At 43.0% G+C, this 23,190-nt stretch overlaps 1 protein-coding gene across 1 annotated transcript; it reads left to right on the top strand.

Annotated features, from left to right (window-relative positions):
- Positions 1 to 954: 954 nt before the first annotated feature.
- Positions 955 to 22,397, top strand: LOC308316245 (alpha-taxilin-like). The gene is made up of 12 exons (XM_080764746.1): positions 955 to 1,006; positions 2,414 to 2,528; positions 5,015 to 5,171; positions 5,467 to 5,558; positions 5,704 to 5,874; positions 6,784 to 6,978; positions 9,415 to 9,534; positions 9,744 to 9,818; positions 10,236 to 10,328; positions 12,566 to 12,661; positions 14,783 to 14,912; positions 16,558 to 22,397. The coding sequence occupies exons 2-12, from the start codon at positions 2,436 to 2,438 to the stop codon at positions 17,172 to 17,174; spliced, it is 1,839 nt and encodes a 612-aa protein (XP_080620872.1). The 5' UTR covers positions 955 to 1,006; positions 2,414 to 2,435; the 3' UTR covers positions 17,175 to 22,397.
- The last annotated feature ends 793 nt before the right edge of the window (positions 22,398 to 23,190 follow it).

A 23,190-nucleotide genomic window follows, 5' to 3' on the forward strand; every position in this document is an offset into this window, starting at 1 on the left:
TAAACAACTGCTTTACTTAATTTAGTCTAAACAATTTTGAATTGTTTTGATAGCTCTCCTATGGCTTTGATACCACATCAATGCAGCATGCATATGTTACGAATTAGCTCTGGTCCATAGCTCTAAACGCGTTATTAGAGCTTTGGACCAGAGCTAATGTTACGTAGAATGGAAACGGGGGACAAATCCTATCCAAAATATTTAAGTCTTAAGGCTAAATCTCAAATTGCCGAAACATCAATGGACCATAATATGAAAAAAGCTGAAAACCACTGCTGTACATTATTATTGGTGGCAGTCTCTGTATTGAGTTTGTGCTTGAAATGTACTGTAATTCTACAAACTGTTAATAAATATTTCAATCAATCAATCAAAAGCAGACACACTCCAGGCCAGTTGGAGGCGACACGAACGCACAGAAGTGGTTTGCCAATAGTCAACAAACAGTGCAAGAAGAAGGAAGAGCAGTGTTGCCATGTCTGCTTATTATAAGCCATAGATATATAAAAGCCTTTATATATATATATATACCGGTATCTAAAGTGTAGGCCTAGTCGATTATTTGGGCTTGTTTCCTAATGTTATTTAAACCAGTGATTCTCACACATCTCCATGTCAAGGACCTCCAGATTAATGTATTTGTCCAACTAAGGAGGACCCTACATTTAAAAATGTTTCGTGCCAGGAACAAGATTTGTGTTGTTAAAACGTTTCAAAAGAATATTCCACATTTTGTGAATATTTTTTCCCCATGATTGTTGTTTTCAAAATAGCAGATCTACAAGTTCACAACGCGTCGCATTCATAGAGCTGGTCGCATTGCGGCGCGTTGTGAGCTTGCAGATCAGATATTTTCAAATAGCCAGTAGTACGTCAGGCTTCTTAATTTTGGTCTTGTTTTCATGGACCTGGTTGCTTGTTTCTCTCGCGCAATGTGGCAACACTGAGGAAGAGTATTTAGACATCCACGGCCAGGTTGTGTAGAACAGTGGCAACACTTCTTCAGGTATATACAACTCTTATTTTAAATGACATGTATCTGTTCTGTCGACTAATCCAGTCAGGAGTAGCATTAAGTACCTCTGCTCTATTATACATACACTGTATGTGTGGACTTATTTATCTGACGAAGTTGGTTTGCTGGTATAGTAGCAAGGATTAGCAACTGTGGCTAACTAGCTGCTCCCCTGGTTGCTATAATAGTGAAAACACAACAAGGCAAACTATAGTTAAGATGCTGTTGACAGACACCCAGGGACTGGCAAGTGCACAGAATACATCCATGTTATTTTGACTGTCTACGATAAATTGTCTTTCTTTATATAAAAGCTGTATTTTGCTTCAAACGTTGGGTTGGTTTAGCTTCAAGGCGGATCATGGAGGAGGTGGGAGAAATGTAGGGATGAAGATGTCATGGTTAGTCCCTTTGTCGTCACAAAATATCCGGAAGTCGTGTAGCCTGGTGTCGCGGTTTTCACCGTGCACTTCCTCGTGTGAAGTTGACGTCGTGGTCGGCTCCTTGGTGTGTTTGTTCTGGGATGATGGAAGTGCTGCTGCTATAACAAGACAGACACACAGAACCCAGTTCAGGATTATGTTGTCTATTATTTATTATTATTATTATTGTGGATAAACTTTGGTTTCATAGAGTTTGTGTCGTAGTGGTTCCCAAACATTTTCACGTCAAGGTCCCCCAAATTGACACTAATTAGCCGCGCGGAAGCCCAGGTGAAAAATATATGCCAATGACCCCCATAAGGGAAGAGTTTTACGGCTCTAGCAGTGATTCTCAACCTGCTTAATTTCAAAGACCCCCTGTTTGACATGCGGGCCCCCATTTAATGGAATTTGTCTCTCTGAAGTTTATAATTGTAAAATTAATGTTAATTTAACTCTGGAACTTGAGGGAACCACTGGTGTAGAGTTTAATTCACCAGCCCAAAATACTAAAGTTGCCAACAAAGTAATTCTGTTTAACATTATCCAGCTAGCATAAACACAGGCAGTTTGACACACCTGTCCTTCTGCACACACCGAAAATAAATTCGTAAATCTACAAGCTCAACAACAGCATGAGCAACAAGCATAACAGATTTAACATTTGAATGCTTGAGCTGCATTATTGTTATGTTTCCATTGATTATTTAATCTCCTGGAATGACATTTTTTCCCACCACTGCACCACACTTTCTTTACACTCCTTTTACCACTACTTATTTATATACATATTACCATTATTGTTTCTACTAAAATGTAACGATCAATAAAAAATATTATTCTGAGGATGTTATCATTGTTTGTTTTCCCAATTTAAAGTGTATTGGAGGTAGGATTTTGTATTTTTGTGACAAAATGAATCATCTATGTTTTAATGTAAAAACCTCCTCCTTTCATGAATCCTGTCATAATCTAGCTTGGGACCAGTATCACGACCAATGGAGGACACTGCTGTGTGCGAGATAGACGTGGCAACAAGAAGAATCGTTGGAGGTAGCGTGTCGCCTACTGAGCTGGACAGCCCTAGTCAGGTAAGAGGCATTAAAACCTCCACCTATGCTTCTGTCCACCTATGTGTTATTGTTGTGGTAGCCTGGGGTCCACCTATGTGTTATTGTTGTGGTAGCCTGGGGTCCACCTATGTGTTATTGTTGTGGTAGCCTGGGGTCCACCATATAACAAAAAACATCGCATGGATGCACCTGGGACGTATCTAGCCCCACAAGCAGAACCCAAATGTACTGAAGTTTCTGACACTTTTTAGACTCAGTACATTGGGTCCTGGTCCGCCGCCGGGCTGCCACCAGGTATGCACACATAAATACAATGTAAACACGTAAGGAGAAAAGAATCTGCGCCGTATTACGACGTTTTTTTCCTGTTATGGCTTCCGAAGGTGCGAACTAGAAGTACCTGACATACCTCTGAGAATATCTCCTGTGTCGCGGAAGCCGTTAAGTATTTTTAATCTATGTTTGATTAAAAATGTCGCTTCTTCCTACCTTGTTTATTGACACCTCATTGTACCGCCTATCTGGCTAGCTAGTGGCGCTATAGCTATGACGTAGCCGGCACAAGCCAACCGCACATCGGGAGGCGGTACAATAAACGGTAAATAAACCAGAAGAAATCAAAGCGACATTTTTAATCAAACATGGATTAAAAATACTTAACGGCTTCCGCGACACAGGAGATATTCTCAGAGGTATGTCAGGTACTTATAGTTTGCACATTTGGAAGCCATAACAGGAAAAAACGTCGTAATACCGCGCAGATCGACTAAACGAGGAGTTTGTTTATGTCCGCGTTCCAACAACCGCATTAGAAAATTTAGTAATGTCCAGGAACCCTACCCTAAAGCTTAAAGTCCAAATTTCATAAAAGATTTATGGAGGGTTCCGAGAGGGGCTAGGACGTATCCTCAGTGATGTATCCGGGGTTTCGGGTCTCGCAACATCATACCCCTCACTCAGGCGACCCAGCCGGGAGTGATCAAGTCCAGACTTACGTCCCAGTAGCTACCCTCAATCAGTCCCATTAGGGAAAAACCAGGGGCACACAATCCGTTGGAACTACTCCAGAACTACTCTGCCAGGGCTGGGAGGTACACTTCTGGCACATGGAGGGACTAGTGTGTTATTGTTGTGGTAGCCTGGGGTCCACCTATGCTTTCTATGGCATAGGCAGCTCCCGGCAGCATCCACCGGGGGAATCTAGACGCAGCTGCGCGACATGAGACTAATTCATTAGAGCGACAGAGAGAGGTGTGTGTACCGGTGTGCGTCAATTTAACAAAGGTGCAGACGATCAGAAATCAGCAGAGTGATCGACGTTTGCGCTACTCTTATGCCGAATTGAAGTGGACTCGGTCCCAGACTTTTTTTTTTTCTCCCTGGAAATAAAAACGTCTGGGCTTCCGAGGCTATTGTTGGGGTGTCTATAAGGCGCTCCTCCCTGTCCCCAGTTAAGCTTCGTTTTTGGCTAGAGGGCCCATCCTTCATCCAATCAGGATAGAAAGGGGCCCTTCCTCCAGTCATGATCAAGCGGGGGCGGGCCTTGGTGCACGTGCTGTTGGCCTGTTGCACATCCCCCCCACTGTAGAGCGTGTGCATGTGCACATCTTGTTACCGGGGCGGACCGGGGGTTTTTCCAAGTCACTGAATGCTCCTTTAAAGTTCTCAGTCGCCAAGACATGATTTCAGTCATTTGGATTCCATAGAAGCCAGCATGTCTTCTATGGAAGCAAAACAAATGAACAGGTATCAATGACAATTAACGAACTCCATTTTACTAAGGGCCTTCAAATACAGTACTTTTACTTTTCAACAGACGGAAGGCAATTGACCCCCAATAAAATAATCTTAAAGTAACCTAACTGGTTAATAATTGTACCGCCACTTTAAAAGCGTAATTTTATTTCCCTGGACAGTGCTGGTTGACGGGTATGATACACTTTTAGGTCGACATGTTTGTGCCAGCATGGATGATTACATTTATTTCATTTCTGATGATTCTATTTATCGCCTCTTGTCTTGATTGTTTAAACATGATGTCATGGGCCACTATGCTCGTTAACAGGCTTGACCAAAGCTTATTGATAACGTGTACTTAATATGCTTGTTATCTGATTTTTTCCGAGTATCGGTTATCGAGCTCCATCCCTAGTTCTGACCTTATAGATCGGCTATTTTCGTTTGTTAGTTATTTTAAGATTTGTTTTAGTTATTCTTTTGTTAAGAGTAGTTGAATTGATCAAACTAGCAATAGAATACATGTTTTAATTAAGAAGCATCTTCCATAGACATTAATGGTCTCAGAATTGTGATAAACGCAAAGGACATTTTTGCGCCACATTTTCACGATCTTTCAAAAATACTTTAGCTATTGAGAAATTAGCAGATCTACAAGCTCATAAGTGCGCGCTATGAGCTTGTAGATCTGCTAATTTCTAAATAGCTAAAGTTAACATAATGCTTAAAATCCTGAATGGGGGTAATAAATCTTTTATTCCATGCAGGAGGATGTGGGTGAATTTGGCCTGGCGCTGTGCTCCTCCTCCTCCTCCGAGGTGAGGGGAGAGACCCCGGGCAGGGAGAACAGTCCCAGTGACCTGCTGGGAGAGGCGGAGCTAGACCCTGGGGGAGGCGGCAAGACGGTTGGCCACAAAGCCTTTGGTACGGCGGTCGCTTCTCCTACTTTTCCGGATTCAATTCTGTTTCTCAGAAAGACTTCAGGTTTTAGGGCGTCTTATATAAAACTGCCTTGGGGTTCTTTTAACCCACTGATTTGACCAATATGTTGATAATACATCGTCAACATGTTTTGCTTCACAAGAAGCTACATAATATTTCAAAAGAATAAAATGCAGAACATTCCATTAGGGCGGTAAAGGTAGACTTAATGGCCCGAGTCGGTTTGCAGATGAATTACACCATTTAAGCGTCCTACTGTCATGTTTGTGCCCCACAGGGAAAGAGGTGGTTCTACTGATGCAGGCCCTGAACACCCTCGCCACGCCAGAAGAGAAACTAGCTGCCCTCTGCAAGAAGTATGCAGACCTGGTAAGGACTATCTCTCTGGAGACACATGTACACACATACAGAACCGTTGGTGCCGAATGACATGGTGTTAATTCTATTGCTTGTTGTCAATAATGGCGTCTTTGGACTGCGTCTGCATTTGTTCCTGTCCACGGTCTGTGTCTAGCTGGAAGAGAGCCGTTACATGCAGAAGCAGGTGAAGGTGCTGCAGAAGAAGCAGTCCCAGATCGTGAAGGAGAAGATCCACCTGCAGGGGGAACACAGCAAGGCCATCCTGGCCCGCAGCAAGCTGGAGAGCCTCTGCAGAGAGCTGCAGAGACACAACAAGACGCTGAAGGTATGTCTTCCAGGCCTGCAGAGCCTCTGCAGAGAGCTACAGAGACACAATGTCCTCCAGGGCTGCAGAGCCTCTGCAGAAATCTACAGAGACACAATGTCCTCCAGGGCTGCAGAGCCTCTGCAGAGAGCTACAGAGACACAATGTCCTCCAGGGCTGCAGAGCCTCTGCAGAGAGCTACAGAGACACAATGTCCTCCAGGGCTGCAGAGCCTCTGCAGAGAGCTACAGAGACACAATGTCCTCCAGGCCTGCAGAGCTGCAGAGACACAACAAGACTGAAGGTGTGCCATCTCTATTTGAGCTCAAGTTGTGGTGATGGTTGGTGTAGGTATGGGGACCCTCACAAACGAGACCAGAATCTCTCAGATTTATAGACCCTCCAGAAAAATGCGACTAAAGGTGTGTTCAGACTTGGATGGTTGGAGCGGCGCGATTACATACAAGTCAATGCAAAGACCAGTAGTTGCGTGAGCTCCGCGGACGGGCGTGGCAAGACCTGGCGCAGCACAAACGGGACGAACCAACTGGCGAATATTTAAATTCAAGTCTGAACGCACCTTTAGACTAAATATATTGACAATTTCATCAACAAATCAAAAACTAAACTACATTTTTAGGAAGGTAGTAGTGGACAAGATATCCAGTATAAGTAGAAGTCATTTTACACTTGGTTGCATGCTGAAGATAGCTTATCTCCAAGCTCACAACAGCTCACTACTCGGCGACCCGTTGTGAGCCTGTAGATCTGCTATTTTCAGCAAGTGTAAAATCAGTCATTACGACGGCATCAAGGCCCGCCAAAATACATTTTAGTCGACTAAACACAAACATTCCAGGTGACTAAAATGTGAAACTATTCAAGAGACTATGACTAAAACTAAAATCAAATCAATACTGCTCTCCACAGGACGAGAACGGCCAGCGGTCCCGGGAGTACGAGGAGCAGCGTAAGGAGGCCATGCTCCACTTCCAGATGACGCTGGGCGACATCGAGGTGCAGATGGAGCAGCACAGCTCCCACAACACCAAGCTGCGTCAGGAGAACATGGAGCTGGCCGAGAAGCTCAAGAAGCTCATCGAGCAGTACGAACTACGAGAGGAGGTACGCTCCCCCCGCGCTCTGCTCGCATTCATCATGGCTAACAGTGGTGGAAAACCCATTTTGGGCGGGAACCCCTTTTGGTGATTTAAACTTTGTTATACTTTAGCTGTTGAAAAATACCAGATCTACAAGCTCATAGCATGGCACTGAGTGCCGCGCTACAATCTTGTAGGTCTGCTATTTTTCAAAAATCGCTTTCTGGAGGGGTCCCTGGAACAACATATTTTCAGATGGGGGTCGGCGGCCAATTACATAGAATTCTGGGGGTCCTTGACATGAAAAGGTTTGAGAACGACTGACGGAAACTAAATCTAAATGGGTTAAGTAAAAGTAGCAATACCGCAATATAGAAATACTAGCACATAGACCAGGTGTTGTTCACCTGTTCTCATGGATTACAGTTCTCAGTCGCCACGACTGATTTCAGTCATTTGGAATGCATAGAAGCCAGCGTGTCTATGGAAGCATGTTGCGCAGAGAAAATAGAATATCTACAAGCTCACAACGCGTCTCAGCACAATGTGTTGTGAGCTTGTAGATCGGCTATTTTCTGTCATTAGTTCATTCAATTCATTCAAGTTTTATTTATTCTCGAAAATTACACTGAGTAATTAAACTCCTTTACAGTGTCGTCGAGTAATACAATATATAAAGAACATCACAATACATCAGGAGAAGGAAAACAAAAGGTATACATATGAATTACATAGGTTACAAATAGAAGCTAACACAAATTTCAAAACTATCTAAAAACGGTTACATATTGTGGGGATCTGTATGCACCAAGATTTTAAAACGACTCGGGGGTACCAATGTGGTCAATTTTAATGTAGTTTGCAGGTCATTCCATGATTTCTTCAACCCGTTGTCTCTTTGTAGAACAGCAGGAACATGGGTTTAGAATGATGATACATCAATTAACTTTGAGTTATGAGTTTTCTTTTTTACAGATTTGTTTTAGGCTTTTCTGCCTTTATTGATAGTATCAAGTGAAGATAGACTAAGACGGGAGAGAGAGAGAGAAGGGGAGAGACACGCAGCAAAGTAAAGTTCGTCATGAACGGGACTCGAACACGCGACGTCAGGCCAGAGCATATGTGTCATGCGCATGTACCGCTAGGCCAGCGGGCGCCCCGAGTTGTGAGATTTTGTTTAGCTTTATTCCAAGATTCAAGATTCAAAATTCAAGACTTTATTGCCATGTCAACAGAGTTGATTGGAATTTGTTTCAGTGCACTAAAAACATAAATACGATACATACACATATTCACATCACATAATCAGACAGAACACGATACAAAAGTACAGACATCATATGAGGGGGACCAATAAATAAGAAGAATGCAAAACGTTACAATTCATGTTGAATAAATAAATAGCAAATTCATCACAGTTCATCGTTTTACAAGGCAGCTTCACGCTGTAAAGTGCGAGTGAAAAGAGGGTCAGCATTCAAGAGGCGAACAGCCTCGGGATAAGTGCTGTTCTTAAAGCGGGAGGTATTGCACTTTAGAGACCGGAGTCTCTTACCTGAGGGCAGGGGTGCAAAAAGAGAGCAGGCAGGGTGGGAGGCGTCGGCGATCACCTTCTGCATTTGCGCTTAGTGCGTATGGTGTAGATAGAGGAGACGGATGGGAGGTCGAGGCCAATGATTTTTGACGCTGTGCGTACCACCCTTTCAAGCCGTTTCCTCTCTAAGTCAGTGGTGTTTCCATACCACACTGTGACTGAGAAGACGAGGACACTCTCCACAGTGGCTCTGTAGAAGTGAACCAATGCCTCCCCAGTCACACCGAACTTCTTTTAGAGGCGTAGGAAGTGAAGCCTCTGGTGGGCTTTACTCAAGATGTTACTAGTGTTAACTTCCCATTTTAGGGAGCAGCATATAGTGGTGCCAAGGAATTTAAAACTGTCGACCTTTTCGACAGGCTGGTCATCGATAACCAGGGATGGGGGCATAATCCCCTTTTTCCGGAAATCAAATATAATTTCTTTGGTCTTAGCCAGGTTTAGGATAAGGTTATTATCAGTGCACCAGTCTACGAGGGCTGCCACCTCGGCCCTGTAGGCTGATTCGTCACCATTTTTAATATAGCCAACGACAGTTGTGTCATCTGCATATTTAAAAAAATAAACAAATTGAGAATGTGAAATAAAGTCATTGGTATAAAGTGCGAAGAGGAGGGCTGAGAGAACACAGCCCTGAGGGGTGCTTCCGGTTTGACAGAAAGTCTAAAATCCAGAGACAAAGAGAGTGATTAATACCCATGGCCAAGAGCTTATCAAATAATTTGATGGGCAAGATCGTGTTAAACGCAGAACTGAAATCAATAAATAAAACCCTAACCTATGTGGCAGGGGCCTCCAGTTGCTGTAGGATACTGTGGAGTCACAGAGACACAGCATCCTCTACCACGTGTTCTCTCCCTCCACCAGCAAATAGACCAGGTGTTTAAGCACAAGGCGCTGCAGCAACAGCTGATGGACGCCAAGCTGCAGAGAATCGCCGAGATGATGAGGGAGGTGGAGGACAAGCAGCAGAGAGAGAGAGACTTTGTGAGTTCACCTCTTTGTTCTTCCGTCTGTCATTAAAGGGATTGTTAGTTCCCCCCCCCCCCCCCCCCCCAAAAAAAAAAGAATAATAATCTATTACCATTACTCACACCGTGGAGACTTGAATTCATGGATATGTTTTTTTTGTCTCATTCCTAAATCTAACATAATGCACAAGTACAAGGTGTATTGACTGTGTTGTGTTGGTACAGCTGCTGAAGGACGCCACAGAGTCCAGACACAAGTGTGAGCTGATGAAGGAGCAGGAGACTCAACTCAAGCAACAGGTACGCTCCCTTCCTATTGGTTGTTCAGAGGGGTTTGTTTCTTTTATCATTGAGTGTCATGACTAGATGTTAAATTAAGTCCTTATAACCCATTCAGGACGGGAACCCCTTTTGGTTTTGTAAGCATTATGTTATACTTTAACTATTGAAAAGTAGCAGATCTGCTATTTTTGAAAAATCGTGAAAATGTGGTGCAAATCTTTGAATATATATATTGTTTCAGAGCGAACGTTTTTAACTCTATCTTTTCTTCTGGGGGGGGGGGGGATTTCTGTCTATTTATTAGCTTGCTCTTTTCCATTATGCAAGATTAAATAGAAATGTTATTTGAATACTGGTCGCATTAACACATTGAATAGTCTTCCAATGTGCATGGAAAGACCGTGTTACTTACAGAGTGTTTGGGTGTGATTCTAGCTGTCCCTGTACATGGACAAGTTTGAGGAGTTCCAGAGCACCCTGGCTAAAAGCAACGAGGTCTTCACCACCTTCAGACAAGAGATGGAGAAGGTATTTAATCCATCTGATAAACAACAGTTTACAACGACATTTTTTCATTCTTTTTTGGTATTCAGACAGCCAGCAATGGGTAAAACGCTCCCGCCAAAAATGTATTCTCTGTGACACATCTGCATTCAAAGATGTTCCTGTTGATCAGGTCTTAATAAACACGACGCTTATTCAGTTGTAGATCACTTTATTTACCGTACACCGGCTCGACATGCAAAAACTGTTCCCTCCACAATTCACATCTAAATACCTGCGCCCACTGCGCATGCGTATATCCCACAGAGAGTACATTACCGTAAAGGAGTACAACACAAGTTTTAACAATCTCCCTCTTCTTTCTTTAAAATAAAAAAGTGCAATGAAGAAAAGTGCATTTCAATAACATTCAAGAAAATAGCAAATACAATACAGCATTTCCCGTCTTTACAAATGCATACAACATACAATTTAGGCCACATTCCGTAGTCCTTCACTGAGTGCTTTCAAGAGCACTAGAGGTGATGCTCCCTTTGTGAGACAGTCAGCAAGTTGGGCTTTTGTCACTGACCAGAGCACCTTTTTGATTGTTTTACTCTGAATGAGCTCTTTGATGCCGCTTATGTCTAACCGAAGTCTCTTCTCTGTGACCTGTTTTGTCGACTTAAGGGCATCGTAAAGGGAGTGATTGTCAGTCACACAAACCAATGCGGGAGCATTCAATTCAGCAGTCCCAGTAATGAACTCAGAAAAGAGGGTGGCAAGGAAGATGGCATTGTCTATTCCATCCGACATGGCAAGAGTCTCTCCCGCAAGGGTGCTTTGAGCCACGCGTCTGATCCTCTTAGATTGCCAACAGAGGAGAAAATGTCCCGCTTTCCACCATGAGTGTGATCAATGTTCCCCCTTGTGTACCTCCATCTGGCAAGCATCACTGAAAACAGTCAAGTTCAAAGCATCATTGTTACCCAAATGTTGTAATTTCAGAGTAACCTTTTTAAGTTTACGAAATACCTTATTTGCATCATGAATAGACTGTACAGTAGCATTTTTTTGACTGGATGCCAAAATACAAGCATCAAACATAACATCAGGCCTGTTTGCCTTGCAACCCAAAGAATTTGTCCTATTTTTGATCTCGGCTGCTCTCTCTGTTTCGCTAAGCTGAATCTTTGTATAGCACGTGCTGGCTGCATGTTAATGAGTTGCATGTTGTCAATAGCTCTGCTGATGCATCTCTATTACACCATTTATAGTGACTATATCCAATCCCACATAGCAGAAATTCTCATGTTCCTTGCGTCCCACATGGAACGCAGACTTCAGTCGAGGAATCACATCAGTTACAAAGTGTTGAGAGCCAGCCCAGAGAAAATCATCCACATGACATGCCAGTACACCTTTAAGTTTGTAATAGACTTTGTCTCCTGTCTCATATCTTTCATCTGTGGGTCTGAGCTGCTTACGTAGTGCTCTCCTTATCCTCTCTGAACATTCACCTTCAGTGAAAGCTTTCCTAGAAGCATGCAACGCTGATATGTGTTGTCCTACCCTTGCACTTACTGTAGTGCCTTCCAGTGCAGGCAGTTTATCAATGAATACAGATGGAAGATTAGGATTAGGAATACCAGTTGATGAGGGCTATAGCCTATAACCATGAACACTGTGCATACAGTTCTTAGCCCAGTCTAGGGCAGTGTGCCACTGTGCCAGTCACATCCGTTTTCCTGTCTCACCTTCAGGAGGATGTCGGTGAGAGTCTGATTATGTCTTTCCAACAGCCCGTTGCTCTGTTGACTGTATTGACTGTATCCTGCTGTTGTCCTCGTCTCCATGTTGTTTTCTGCCATGTCCCTGAACTCTGCATTATTGAACTCACCACCGTTGTCGCTGTACAGAATCCGAGGGGGACCGTGAACACTTATCCATGTGTGGATGAGGGAGTTGACTATTTAAGAGGCTTTCTGCGCATGCGTATATCCCTCAGAGAGTACATTACCGTAAAGGACGAACACAAGTTAGCTGTTCCTAGAAGCTTTGTCATTGGGCAATTTGCCTGTCTACTTCCTGATTGGTTAGTCATTTCGACCGGGTTGTTTTTTTTTACCAATGACAAAGCTTCTAGGAACATCTTTGATGTGGATTGTGGCTACTACATTTTTTCTGGGGAGCGTTTTACTCATTACTGGCTGTCTGAATACCAAAAAATAAGTCATTACAATGTTTGACATTATTGCTTTAAACCTTTCTCTCGTCATCAGATGACCAAGAAGATCAAGAAGCTGGAGAAGGAGACGACTCAGTGGAGGACCAAATGGGAGAGCAACAACCAGGCTCTGCTGCAGATGGCTGAGGAGGTGACCAACACTCACTCTAACTAACACTAACTTAACCCATTTTGGGCGGGAACGCCTTTTGGTGTTTTAAAGCATTATGTTATACTTTAGCTATTGAAAAATAGCAGATCTACAAGCTCATAGCGTGGCACCGAGTGCTGCGCTATGAACTTGTAGGTCTGCTATTTTTGAAAAATCGTGAATGTGCTTAAAATCTTTGAATATAATAATATAATATAATATAAGTCTTTGCTTCTGGGCAGGTCCCTGGAACAACATATTTTCAGATATCATTTTTGGGGTCATGACATGAAATATTGAGCACTGATACAGAAACAACAGGTCAGGGTTTTGAAGATTTTTTTTTAAATTTCGATGTCCGGTATTTTTCATGTGTTTATGAGGGGACAGTACTTCATTAGACACCCTGTAGTAGTTTTTATGTGTAATGGTGTATTAACTTTGTATTTAGGGTTTCTTCCTGGAGGCTGAACCCTTGACAGTCAAACGGGCCAATGATATAAACACTGATAGTGTGACGTATTACTATTGCACGCACACACACGCACCTCCCCTCATTATATATATTTTTAAATACGACAACCTCTGTGGGTGGAGCTGCCTGCCACATACGTGTGAACTGAACGGCGCAGTTTGCTGCTCTGTGCTTAACTGTGTGACAGATTTTCAAACGGTCATTTCACACATTACCAGATCACAGCAAAGCAGACGTCCATTAGATTGTTTATCGTTAGATTGGAAGCAAGTAGATGTTCACGTCAGGTCCTCAGGATTAATCAAGGAAACCACAAACCAGCCTTATACCTGCTCTGCTGTCCAGTTGCTCTTGCTGTTCTCAAGAAGTTCAGGTTGTTTCTTTTATAATCAAAGTGGTCGAGCTTTGATACAGAGTGTAGTGGCACAGTGTGTTGGCTCAATATGTAGGTCCTAATACTTATACAAGGCTGTAAAGTCAAGAATTAGAAGTATCTGTTGTGTCGCGCTGGAAGTCATGTTGCCATATCTGGCTATTACAAGCGACTTGGGCTTGTTTTCATATAAGTAACTTGCAGGGGAGATGTGGTTGACTTGACCAATGGTTCATGTGAAGGACCCTCAGATTAATATGTTGTTAAAAGGATTGGTGTTGAAACGTTTTCATAAATATTCAAGGCAATTTCTGTGACTTGTTTTCGTGGACCTGGCCCCTTGTTTCTTTAAATCTGGCAACGCGACTTGCTGAAACTCAATGCAGTCAGAAGGAACGGATTATTCATGTTGTAAATTAAGTTTAATCAGAGCAATAGAAGAGTGGAGAGTCTTCTGTCCAGAGCATCATGTGCCTAGGGCTGCTGTTAAACTATGATTTAATTGGATGATGAGATGAGCAAGAAATAAATAAATGATTAAAAAAAATCTGAAAAAAACAGGTCTGATATGGTATGGATGCATGGGTTATAGGCATATACATGGATAAATGGTGGCAGTATAAGTGCATAATGGTGCTTATCCGACATCTCAGAAATATGGGAAGTGTTAACTTCTAACATATTACAGACACCAATTTGTCATTTTGTAAACAAAAGGGCAGAGCCATGGGCTGTCCTTTTTTAAGGAGGGGGAGGGACTAGGACAAGTGGGTAGTCTTAAAGGAGGAGGCAGAGGGACTGGATTAGGTGGGTGGTGGTGCATATTTCAGTTGACAATTTTATAGCGATTTTTATTATTATTTACTATAGTCCTACTAGACTCCAATAAATTACATCTGGCCACAAAATATCACAAAGATGAATGTGTCAAACTGACATATTGAGCCTATGACACACAGTATGGCATCCCCCCAGTAGGCTACCTTCACATTCGGTAGATCCTGTGATCTTTTGTGGCCAGATTTTCTTGGGGTCTAGTAGGACTATAGTAAATAATAAAAACATAAATGGCTATAACATTTTGTAAAATAAAATGCATATTTAGACATATGTTCGAATTCCCCCTCCCCCCTGTCAAAAACAGCTAAAATCCCTAAAACGAAAGAAAGCAGCAAATGAAAGAAAATTAACACTCATCCTTTTCTTTCTCTAATAACAACCTAAAACATGAACCGTGGTTGAAAAAAACTAAAGTTGTCCTTTCATTTTCCAGAAAACCTTGCGTGACGGCCACTTCAAGGCCCTGCAGGGGAAGCTGGAGCTTCTGGAGAGGCTGTGCAGAGCTCTGCAGAAGGAGAGGAACGACCTCAACACGCGCCTCAGTCTCCTCCACGAGGACCAAGGTAGGGTTGGCACCATCATTACATCATTCGTCTAGACTAGAGTCTAGAACAGTGGTTTTCAACCCTTTTCACATTTTTTAAGTATAAACTAAATAAAGATGCCACTAATTTCTTGGAAAGTTTCAGTTATTTGTCATTTCTGCCCCCGTGAAACCTTTTTATTACGAAGTGCAATTTCTATTCATAACCAGGGCTCGACGCTTAGCATTTTTCCAAGTAGCACGTGTGCTCCTAAGTTGAAAAATCTAGTAGCGCACAAATTATTTTAGGAGCACGATGAAAATTTATCAAATTAAGTGTTATATACAGCTTTAGTCCCCACATGTCTCAATATTTGCCATTGACAATGAACGGAGAAATTAGGTCAACATTCCGCAAAATATGACGTAAATTAAACATCAAAACATTAAACGACATTGACATTGAAAGGACAATTTACGTCATATGTAAACGAGCAAAGTATGGCCAGTATGAGCCATTTTATATCACTTTAATAAAGTGATATGAGGTGAGGTAGGGGCGGGCAATATGGCAAAATATTATATCACAATATTGATATTCATCTGGATATCATATTTTTTTATATAATCAATTTGTTTTTATACTGATAGACTATTAGTTTGGTATGCAGATAGATATTGATGGATAATCAATTCATTTTATGAATGGATGGACAGACAGACAGACTATCCGTTTTTATCTTGCTGTTCTATCATGCGAGTGTGACATTTAGTGCAGAGGCTACTTGATGGTGAATTAGTAATGTAACATTCTCCTTGGCTTTGACTGCTTCAGTTCAGACAGAACATCGGACATATAGGCTACACCTCGGCGTGGTGGAAGGAGGTGGTGGGGGGATCATTGCCTTTTTTACGTTGCTCGTTATGCATGCCAGTGAGTCCACTGACTAGCTCTGGTCCATAGCTCTAGTTTAATGCGTTGCATTTAGAGTTATGGACCTGAGCTAGCCACTGACTAATATATCCAGCCAGGTCGGTCATTCGTATTGTGCTGCGCACACGCTTTTGTAAGCGAGGTGCTAAGCAAGGGTTGTTTTGGTATATCAATCAATCCGTCCACTCCATGTGTGTGCGCGGCTGCACACTGTTTCACCCACGTTTGGTTAAAAGTTATATCAAGTGATGTTTTAACATTACAAACTTTCTAAATGGCTTTAGTATTGAACGTGTCGGGGTCCTAGCAACTCCTTCTGTCTTCTGTGCTACCATGCTATCCTGCTGTGTTCGCTCCACTGCTGACAGGGAAGAGAACGCAGCAACACAGGGAGGGGAGGGGCGGTGGGAGCAAAGGGGACAGATCTTCAAATGAACGCCACATTGAGCCTCGACACGTTGTTAGCTTGTAGCTCTGCTCTTTTTGGCGAACGACACCGCCGTTCAGAAATATAAATTTAGGTATAGAACCGCGACTATAGAATGTGCACTTGCTGTAGACAGAGCCTTGTCTTTATCACGATTGAATGGTCAAATCCTGTAGTCGCATCTGTGCTACAAATTTAATTTTACAACTGATATTGTGATATTTTTTGTAGCAAATGCGAGCACCTAGTCGCACTGTCGAGCCCTGTTCATAACGGTGTGTAACAAACTAATCGGGCAACTAAACATGTTGTAAATGGTGACAGCCCTAGATGTCGAAGAAGGGACCGCAGAAGCAGCAGACCCTACTAGTCTGGGACCCCTCCAGCCGCCGACCGAGGCCCAGGAGGAAGGGGGCAATGACTCGCCGGGCGACAGGCCCAAGACTGAGGAGGCGGAGGGGATCCACCAGGCATCCAGGCCCCCCGAAGACCTGGAGGAGGAGGCTACTGCTGCCAGCACCACCTCCACCAGGCCCCTTGAAGACCTAGGGGAGGCTGCTGCTAGCACCTCCACCACCAGGCCCCCTGAAGACCTAGGGGAGGCTGCTGCTGCCAGCACCACCTCCACCAGGCCCCTTGAAGACCTGGGGGAGGCTGCTGCTGCTAGCACTTCCACCACCAGGCCCCCTGAAGACCTGGAGGAGGCTGCTGCTGCTAGCACCACCTCCACCAGGCCCCCTGAAGACCTGGGGGAGGCTGCTGCTACTAGCACCACCTCCACCAGGCCCCCTGAAGACCTGGGGGAGGCTGCAACTGATCCCTCTGCTACTGCTAGCACCACCTCCACTACCACCAGCAGCTTGACCCCAGCTCCAGCCCCTGCTGCCACAGCTCCAGTTCCAACCCCTGCCACCACGACAGCACAGCCCCAGGACTACTGATGGTGGGGCCTGTGCAGAGCCTCGCTTGAGTAATGGGGGAAGGGGGAGTGTGTGTGTGTGTGTGTGTGTGTGTGTGTGTGTGTGTGTGTGTGTGTGTGTGTGTGTGTCCAATAGCCTCTATGCACACAGAATAACCATTTCTACTTCCAGGCTCTGTTCCATTTAGTGTGTACAGTGGTTCTCAAACGTATTCATTTCAAACTTTCACCTGACACATATCACTATGTGATAATGTCTTGTTTCCACCAGTGTGTATATAAAAAGGAATATATTCGTAACACACCTGTGGAGAATGTTACGGCTGTCTTCGGGGAATGGTGTCCTTCACTGGTGTTCCCCAAACGTTTTCATATATGGTCCTCATGTAAAGTGGTACCCATAATTCATCTTGATTATCGGTAGTGGTCAATGCTCCCACGGTGCAACAATGGCATCTTGGTCCAGCTCATGATTAGTCCAGGACTGGGAGAGCCGTGGAAGACGGCTGGATAAATCTAGGGACGGCACTCCCTTGAGCACATACGCTCCACAGCCGAAAGGGGCGTCTACCTTTTTATGTCTCGCCACCCAGGCTGTCTTTGTCGTACCTTGACGGCTCGTCTGACCTCGACACACAACAGAAAAAGATGTGCCCAGTTGAACAGTTTCAACAGCATAATGTTCAGTGATTGTGAGTACGGATTCCAAATAAACCCTTACAGGCCTGTAACACGAGTGTATTTTAGTTGAGGAACTGGGAATACTGAAGAGGATTACATTAGAATACATTATAGAATAGAATTATATAATACAATAATAATATAATATAATATAATACAATTATATAATATAATATAATGGCTAGCCATTATAGAATACATTAGACGGCCGACATGATGATGCACAGTATGGAATGCAAACGAGCCAACAAATTAATAAAAAAAATGGAGGATGTCTCACCTGACACTCCTGGTTGGGCTCTGGAGGTTCTCATTTCAAACTGCCTGCAAATCGGAACCAAAGCCCCTAATTAGCTTATGCATTCAAAGAACATAACACTCGTGTCTGCATCTCCCTGCTGTTATTCTCCTGGTCACTGGAGATAACAGCTTGACCTTCAAGGACCCCCAAATTGACACTAATTATCCCGCGGACCCCCATTTGAAATGATATGCCAGGAACCCCCATAAGACGTTTTAGGCTCTAGCAGAGATTCTCAACCCGTTTAATTTCAAGGACCCCCTGTTTGACATGCTTTCTATCTCTGGGACAGTGGGACCCCCAATTTATATTGTAAAATCACTGTTAATTTAACTCGGAGTGTACAAAAACTATCATTTAGCTGGGGACACCTTTGGAACCACTGCTTCAGAGTGCCTCATCTTTCTGTATCACCACTTCACCAGGAGCTGCCCAAGAACAACGGAATCCTTTTCAATGCCCTTCTGTCTCTTCCCAATGCCTGCTAGCACCATGACGGATTTCTCTCCCTGGGCTACAAATGGAACCAAATGGATTTGTACACACTCAGAGTTACACACCCATTTGGAAACCCACTCAAGGACACTTTGAGACCCACTGGTGTAGCAGAGTGTTTCCAGTGAGCACAATAGCAGCAGCACCCTGCCTCTGTTTGACCAGACTGGAACAGAGCCTTCATTATTGTCATCTGTGACACCTGTGAAGGAAGTAGGAAGAGTTATTCTGTGTGGATGGAGCCTGTAGCATTCTGGTCCCCTAGATTTTACAGCCTATACTAGTCTAAAAACTAGATGAAATCAAAAAGCATCTTCAGTGGAGATGAGTGTGTTTTTTGTTTGTTTTTTTACGTCTAGGACTATCTGGATCTCACAAAGGGGCGAGCTGTGTGTGTGTGTGTGTGTGTGTGTGTGTGTGTGTGTGTGTGTGTGTGTGTGTGTGCGTGTGCGCGTCTGTGGGAGATGATTTATCAAGAGTTCAATGATTGTCTGGATAATTCTATTCTAGTACTTCACCGACACGTTGTACGTTGGTTGTAATAATTGGCTTTGTGGCGAGCACTTTGTACTCCCTGTTTTTCTACCATAATTGTATTTTCATAGGAAATTAACATGCAGTTAAATCGAAGTCTGACTCAATACTAGCCTTTGTTTTTGTTTTTGCGTGCCTCTCTTGTCGTCGTTGCTCTGCAGCATATCTCTCGTATTGGAAATAAATAAAGCTAATTTACAGGAGGATTCATAATAATGGTGAAAGAAAATGGGAGTATATCGGATGCATATCGTCAGGAGATGCTTACTTATTAACGTAGTCTTGTTTGTTGTTAGAATCTGAATTGGAATTCCATAAACGGGATGTTAGGATCCATAAACGGGATGTTAGGCTGCATATTAGAAGAGCGAGTGCATGCAATGTTTCCATTCCTGAAAGCAGAGCGCTGGTGTTTGGAGTTGGAGCGGCTACAGGGTATCTGTTCTGTTGTGATGTGTTCTCCTTTCAGTTGTTAATCGGGTTGATTAAAAACTGTCCTTAACATTTCATGGCAAGGACCCCCAAATTGACACTAATTAGCCCACGGACCCCCATTTGAAGAAATAATGCCAGGGACCCCCCCATAAGAAGATTTGTACGGCTCTAGCAGTGATTCGCAACCCTGTTTTGGGGTTTCGGAAAAGAAAGTGACTCACTTTTGCTGACTATTCCGGGTTGAGTCCCTGAATGGTTAGTGAGTCTCTGCGGTGGGCACTGCTGTCTGCGTGCTTATTCAGATTAATGTTGGGCTATGTGAGCATACACAGGTCTTATATTGATTTGGTCTCTCGGCTCCCATCTGCAGCCATGTTGTGAGTGACCCTCCAAGTAAGCATCTTTATTATTTTTGTCCAAGAAAAAATATCGGCAGCAACAAAAACCTAAGATGAGCACATAGTGTATTTTAGTCCCATCTAGTGAGGATGGCTGAGAGGGAAAATAAGTATTCACAAAGTGGGGAAACGTACTGGAAAGTTAAGTGCGGTGCAGGAAAACTGAAAAATACGAGACTTCTACGTTTTGCGCTGGTTGGCTGGTTTAATCACGTGAACCCTAGGATCCCTATTCTGGTTTAATCACGTGAACCCTAGGATCCCTATTCTGGTTTAATCACGTGAACCCTAGGATCCCTATTCTGGTTTAATCACGTGAACCCTAGGATCCCTATTCTGGTTTAATCACGTGAACCCTAGGATCCCTATTCTGGTTTAATCACGTGAACCCTAGGATCCCTATTCTGGTTTAATCACGTGAACCCTAGGATCCCTATTCTCGGCATGTTCGTTACAGGTGAAAATGGACAAATATTTGGTGGGAAATGTTTAATTAGCCACAGACAAATGTACCTTTCGTTAAAAAAAAAAAAGGAGAGCCTTCTAACTTAATATTGAAAACTGGTTTGCTCTTTTTCTTTTTTACGCCTTTGTTTCTCCTGGATCTTGCCCTCTTTGATGTGTTCATGTCATTCCAGCAGCAATAGACACTGCAATTCATATAATTATGTATCAGTCCTCCTGATCATGTGAGAGTTGGAAGTCCAACCCTCCCATCAATCTTGCACTGACTCCAGATGGACCAAAGGCTTAGTCATGTAATGCATTTCGTCAAATGGCTGACGTCTTGTCTCCAAGGAAGGCTTGCCAACGTGTGCATGCCTACATTGATTACCTACATGGACATAAAATCAATATCTTAGCCTTTGTACAACTATATAAAACCAGCCTGGTTTTGCTCTATGGCAGCTACATCAAGTGATGGCTGCTTGCGGTGTTTATTATTGGCATAGATGTATATTCTCTTACCGCCCGCTGTTGAGCCCTAACCACACCAGAGGGTCGCCATGCAACTCCTTGCAATTACTAACAACTATATTTCATTGGGCTTTAGGCTCCATTCCACAAACCATTCCCACGTCGGTTGATAACAGGGTTTCAAACTATTGGTGAGACAGCTAGAAATATGCACTTATTATGCCCATATATGGCCACACAAGAACCCTATTATACCCTGCCTTAGATGACGTTCCTGTTTATTCACTGAACTGTGAGTGTGCACATGTTGACTCAATTTAAACCTTTAAATTGGAATTATTGCCCCTAAGCACTGAACTGGGGTCAGCTTATACTCGCCTCAGCCTCCAAGTGGAGGAGATTCACTGACCACTGACCAGTTACCTACTTGATTCTAACTTGGAACTTCTAATTGCTGTGCATTATGCAAAAGGGAGAGAAGAAAAAGGCAGTTATGATTTGTTGAATTTCGGATTACGGAAGACACCTGCAGTTGTGGTCATCGTGTTCTGTTGTGTATTCATTCATTTAAGCTATTCCAAATCAAGAGTATTTTCCATTTTGTAAAGTAATTGGGAATGATTGTTGCCAAATTGACATTTTGATTGTTGCTTGATCTGTATTCACAGCCCAATTATGTCACAGTCACAAAAGTTATGTTCAAGTTGATTGCTGAACGGTACAGAAATGGGGAAGAAACGTGTTTAAATTCTTGAGGTCTGATTATTCCTTTATACAATAGCTAATGTATAATTTGGCTAGTAGAATTAAGTTAAAAAGACCAGTAAATGTGCGCTTCATTAACATTTTGTTCTCCTGTTTCTGTTGGATTACCAGTTGGATGAAAGACTAGCTTAACGGGAAAGTCGTAAAATTTGGTTCATGTTCAAATCAGCTTGAATTCATGTTCTGTTCACCTTTTGGCCATCTCACATTGCTTGTAGTTTTGCCAGGATTCGTTGCTGTTGATGTGTGTCGTCTTCTATCCCTCATGATGATTTTTTTTGTTTTTTAGACCCATTGCATTGATTTGTATGTAAGCACATCCTTGTACCACCTTTGTTGTTCTACCTGCATACGAACCAGATTTCAAACCTAAAACTCTTATTCATACTCTGTTGCACCAGTGTCTCCATTTCTTGTTTTTCCACTTGAGAATCGGTTCTAGGCGAGCCACACTCTGCAACCAAGTATAAATGAGGCCTTTAGTCGACTAAGGGAAGGTTTTCAGCATGAGTTTCCTCTTTCTTTGGCGTTGCCCCAGATCGATCAACTCTCTCAGGTAATGTCACAATCTACCTCTGCAGGTGAGACCAACTGTGAAAGAGGGACGAGTCACGGCGGCTAGCTTCCAGAAAGCTGTATTTTTATTTTAAAACAAATGAGCCCACATTCCCCCTTGAGAGATTGTACAATGTTCTTATAGTCCTGTCTTGCTTTTCAATAAACATTTTGTAGAATTTTTCCTTAACTGTTGTGAAGTTTCCTCCATAATTGTGTAAAATGGAAGTGACAGGCCTCTGTATACTGTACCTGCCTGTGCAAGGCAAACAGACGCTGTACTTTACTTTAGTCCAGTGGTTTTCAGCCTTTCATATTATGGGCCATTATTTGGCATTTGAGCCACGGACCACCATTTGATGAGATTTAGCGCCTCAGACCCAGGACTTAAATATTTTGGATAAGATTTGTTCCCTGGTTCCATTATACATGCATGCTGCATTGATGTGGTATCAAAGCCATTTTGAGAGAAAACGGGCAAATGATCAAAACAATTCTAAATTGTTTAGACTTCTTGTAAATTAAGTAGTGCAATTTAACTCTGAGTCCATTCAGCTACCAACTTAACTCTTTTAGCTGGGTACCACAATGGATCTAACCTTACTCCACCATATGGCAAGAATACTACCACCATGTGGTGGAGTCAGGTTTACCTGGAACCCCCTCAAGGACCACTGAAATAAAACGTCTGGGTTTCCGAGGCTACTGGCTTAGTAGCCTCGGTACCGGATCACTGGTTGAAAACCACTGATGTAGGCTACAGTATATTAGCCTCGATACCCAGGCTTTCATTTTAGTATATGAGAATAACCACTGCCACTAATTAAGTGGTGGAAAAAGTATACTCAAATGTTTAAATCTACTTAAAAGAAAGTATACACTTCAGTACTTGCCATTTAGAAACACTTGTTACAATAAAAAGTCTGGTATTCAAAATGTACAGTACAAAAGCATTG

Source organism: Protomyctophum bolini, assembly GCF_963924005.1.
Source record: "Protomyctophum bolini genome assembly, chromosome: 1".
Classification (NCBI taxonomy): domain Eukaryota; kingdom Metazoa; phylum Chordata; class Actinopteri; order Myctophiformes; family Myctophidae; genus Protomyctophum; species Protomyctophum bolini.

Bases quoted from the DNA above. Each gene is read 5' to 3' on its own strand.
- LOC308316245 (XM_080764746.1), top strand. From the start codon at position 2,436: ATGGAGGACACTGCTGTGTGCGAGATAGACGTGGCAACAAGAAGAATC. The intron at 2,529-5,014 runs GTAAGAGGCATT...TATTCCATGCAG, and splicing joins AGCTGGACAGCCCTAGTCAG to GAGGATGTGGGTGAATTTGG. The intron at 10,329-12,565 runs GTATTTAATCCA...TCTCGTCATCAG, and splicing joins TCAGACAAGAGATGGAGAAG to ATGACCAAGAAGATCAAGAA.